The 3882-nt window shown below is 57.6% G+C and overlaps 1 protein-coding gene across 1 annotated transcript in view; it reads right to left on the reverse strand.

The window, feature by feature from the left end:
* Positions 1-1449: 1449 nt before the first annotated feature.
* SGTA (small glutamine-rich tetratricopeptide repeat (TPR)-containing, alpha) overlaps positions 1450-3882 on the reverse strand; it is a 7787-nt gene continuing 5354 nt past the window's right edge. Inside the window, exons 8-10 of the mRNA XM_010005322.1 lie at positions 2252-2289; positions 1799-1888; positions 1450-1561 (exon numbers count right to left, since the gene is read on the reverse strand). Of these exons, the coding sequence (XP_010003624.1) occupies positions 1450-1561; positions 1799-1888; positions 2252-2289 (240 nt within the window). The remainder of the gene's footprint in view (positions 1562-1798; positions 1889-2251; positions 2290-3882) is intronic.

The following is a 3882-nucleotide window of genomic DNA, read 5'->3' on the forward strand; positions in this document are numbered from 1 at the left end:
CTTGATATTCATCTCCCGTCTCCCCTGCTCCCTCCCTCCCTCCCAGCTCTCCTGAAGGGCTTTTCCATCCTGCACCCAGCCCAGCTGCCCTGGGGGTGCAGAGGGGACCTCCCCACCCCCACCCCACAGCTCCTGGAAAGCAGCTCCCACCTCCAGCCTCAGCCAGTGACCTCTGGGGGAACTGGGCAGAGTTTTCCCTTTGCCTGAGGAAGGGCACAGGCACTGGCTCCTGGCACAGGGAAGCAGAGGAGGGGGGAAAGCTGGAGGTGGCTGCAGCTCTTCACTGGCAGCTGCTCCTCACCCACCCCTGCTGCTGGATTCCTGACTATCCAAGCAGGTTTTATTCCCTCTTCTCAGGCACCCTCCATTCCCACCATCAGGCTGATTACTTCCATGCATAACAGACAGATTAAAAAAAGCAGAAGAAACAAAATAAAACAACCCTTTTGAACACCAACAAAACCATCATCTCCCAGTGTCCACCTACCAGGCTCACAGGCTGGGTCACTCCCACAATGAGCCATAACTGGGACACACTAGACCAAGTTTTGCCAGGATGGGGAAGGAAGCCCAAGCAGGAAACACTTGGAAACACCAAGGAAACTCTGCCTGGCCAGTCCCAACCCCCTGGCACGTCTCCACTGACCTTGGAGAGGCCACCACCCACCTGTGTGTGAGACACAGGGCAACTAATCCAACAGAAACCCCGTTCCTGGAGAAGGTCCCGTGAGCTCCAGAGTGATCCCACATCACCACCTGGTAACCAGCAGGGAGACTAAACAGGGCCTAGGCAGGACGTGAACACTCCTCTGAGGTGGCTGGTGGGCAGGAGGGGGCACAGGTCCTGTGCTGAAGAGCCTTGGCCTTCAGAAACGGGTTAAAAAAAATCCCCACGTAGCAAAGAGCAGAAATGTAACAGTGTGGGTCGTTGGCTCTGCAGAGACCCTGGTGCTGGTTTGTGCTCAGCTCACTGCATCTTCCAGAGGAGCAAAAAACTCAAGACTAATGGGAAGGCTGAGGAGGAGGAGCAGGGATGAAGACGAGGGCAGGAGTGAGTCTGTCTCTAACATGCAGGTCATACCAAGTGTTTTGTTTTTCCTTGTTTTTTCTTCCCCCCCCTCTTGGACACTTCCAACTCCAGAAATGGCAACACGCACATGGCTTCCAGTTGGTAAAGCAAAGAACAGTTCCCAGGGGCTGCTCTGCAGGGACAGGGAGACAAGAGATGTGCAGGTTCAGCCTTTGAGGAGATCAAGCGTCCCTCAAACCCCTCGTGGAATAAAAGCAGGGATGTGCCAGGCACTGCAGTGGGTGAGGGAAGTTCTCCTTCACTGTCCCTGGGGTGCAGAGATCCCAGCCAGCACCCAGGGGACACAGCAAAGTGCTCAGTGAAGCCACCAGACACTGGGCCAAGCCCCCCTGCTGCAGCTGCAGCCTCACCTGCAGGGCTCATTCCAAAAAATCATTGCTGGCACTTGGAGTTCGACTCCTGATCTGGCTCCTCAGCTGCTCTATTAGCTCAGGGTTCTGCTGCTGCATCTGCTGGGCAAACTGCTGGCCCCTGGGGGGGAAGGAGCACGGGTGACATCAGGGTCCTCACACCCACACCCGTCCTGCTGCCAGGACACTCCACAGCCCACAGCTCCACACCAGGGAGCAGCTCACAGCACCAGCACAGGCAGCACCTGCACCCAACCCGGAGGCCTTCCCCAGCCCTGAGTTGGAGGTTCTGGTTCTGGTCAGAAAAGCCCCAAACCCGGGGCCTGAGCAGCCCAGGGGAAGCCCCAGATCTACTCACGCTTGGATGAGGCTGGCGAGGTCGTTGGTGGAGGGGCTGGTGCCCGTGGCCCCCATGGTGTTGTGGCCACCAGAGATCATCCCTGACATCCTGCAGGGACAGGAGACACGGATCAGAGCAGGAAAAACCAGACAGAAATGGCTTGGTTTGTGTTGGGAGGGGAGAGTGAGCAGGGAGGGTGAAGTTATCTGCACGTTCTTCTGCAGCAAGGTGGGGAAATCCAACTGGCCTCACCCCTGGGGGTGCTCCAGGCCCCAAGCTCCCCAGTTCCAGGGCCACAATCCCTCCTGCAAATGTTTCCACCCCTTTCAGCACAGCCCCCAGTACCCAAACACACACTAGCTCAGGTGATGGGGGGGTCTAAAGGCTGCCCACCCCCTCCCCCCAGCTCAGACCCACTGCAAACACCAGAGAGCAACTCAAAGAGGAAACAGAAGATGGGACCCAACTTACAGCTGCTGCACCTGTGGGTTGTTCATGAGGTTGGATGCCTGTTTAAAGAGGGGAGAGAAAAAAACCCAACACAGCCAATTGAGTCAGCACAGAGTGGGGAGAGAGGCAGATGTGGTGCCATTCAGCCACACAAAGCCAAGGCAGAAGGGCTTGGGAACAGTTCACAGGGACACAAACAGCTGGGGAAAGCAGAGTCACACACAGAGCAGGCTGGAAAGGCAGAACAGGCACCTTTCCACACCCAGCACGTTGGCAGGGAAAAGCCTGGGAATAAACCACTGGCTTTTTATGTGACCTCAGTGAAACACCAGCAGAGGCTCCTCCCACAGACACCCAAACAAATCCATGAAGTGCCAGAGGAGCTGCCCGTGCTGTGCCCTGCTGCACCCACCCTGCTCTGCTGCACCCCAGCCTGCTCTGCTGCACCCCCTCTGCCCTGCTGCACCCACCCTGCTCTGCTGCACCCACCCTGCTCTGCTGCCCCCCACCCTGCCCTGCTGCCCCACCCTGCTCTGCTGCACCCCCTGCTGCACCCCACCCTGCCCAGCCCCACCTACCATGCTCATGAAGCCAGGGTTGTTCAGCAAACCAGCCAAGTCGAATCCTCCAGGACCACCCGTCTGCAGGGACAGAGAAGCCACAGGCAGTTGCTGCTCCCCCTGCTGCATCCCCCCAACATTCCCACTGTACTCCCAGTGTCACCAGAACCCACCTTAACCCACAGCAAACCCTGTCCAGAACCCTCTGTGGGGCTCAGCCACAGCCCCACAGGCTGAGGGATGAGGCTCAGGGGGGCAGCTCTGCCTCAGGATCCCCCCCTGCCCAGCTGAGCCCCCCAGCCCAGTTACACACACCCACTGGTCTTTAGAGCATAAAAATGCCCTTCAAAATTACAACTAAGATGTTCCTGCACACAGCCCAGCAGCAGGGCAGGCAGCAGCTTTCCAGCCAGGAAACCTCCAGGTTTCTTTTCTTCAGGGAAAAAAAACTTCAGGAAGCCAGCCCCCTTGGCAGAGCTGACAAGTCACTGACAAGACAAACCTGCATTTTAGGAGCACTGACTTTAATTAAGAAAGGTGCTGCAGGCAAAACTGCTGCTTCAAACCCCTCCTGTGCCATCAGCCTGGTTGTGCAGCTCTGCCAAACCCAGGGTGGCTGTGCTGGAGCAGAGACCTTTCCCTCTGGTTCCAGAGGAGATTCCCAGGACTCATCTCCCTCTGCCTGCACACGATTCCCAGCACAGCCCAGTCCACCCAGACTCTGCCAGATGCAGCCCCAGATCCCTCCTGCTGAGCTCACCCCCTCCCCCCAACCAGCTCCAGGTTCAGAACTCACTGGACTGGGAGTCTCCTTCATCTTCTGCTCTGCAATTTTCAGGTTGGATTTGTAGGTATCATTCTCTGGATCCAGCTCCAGGGCTTTTTTGTAGTAAACCACAGCTTCTGTGTGCTTATTTAAACTGGAGAGGGCCAACCTGTCCCAGGGGAAGCACAAAACCACAAGCCCCAGAGTCAGCCAAGCCCTCCTGCCCCACAGCAGAGCTGGCAGCCCAGAGGGTCCTGCAGGGGGGCAGGGCAGAGCACCAGCCCCAGCCCCACTGCCGGGGGGGGGTTCGGAATGCAAATGGTGGG

The sequence above is a fragment of the Chaetura pelagica genome, unplaced genomic scaffold (assembly GCF_000747805.2).
Source record: "Chaetura pelagica isolate M959 unplaced genomic scaffold, ChaPel_1.0 scaffold899, whole genome shotgun sequence".
In the NCBI taxonomy this organism is placed as follows: Eukaryota; Metazoa; Chordata; class Aves; order Apodiformes; family Apodidae; genus Chaetura; species Chaetura pelagica.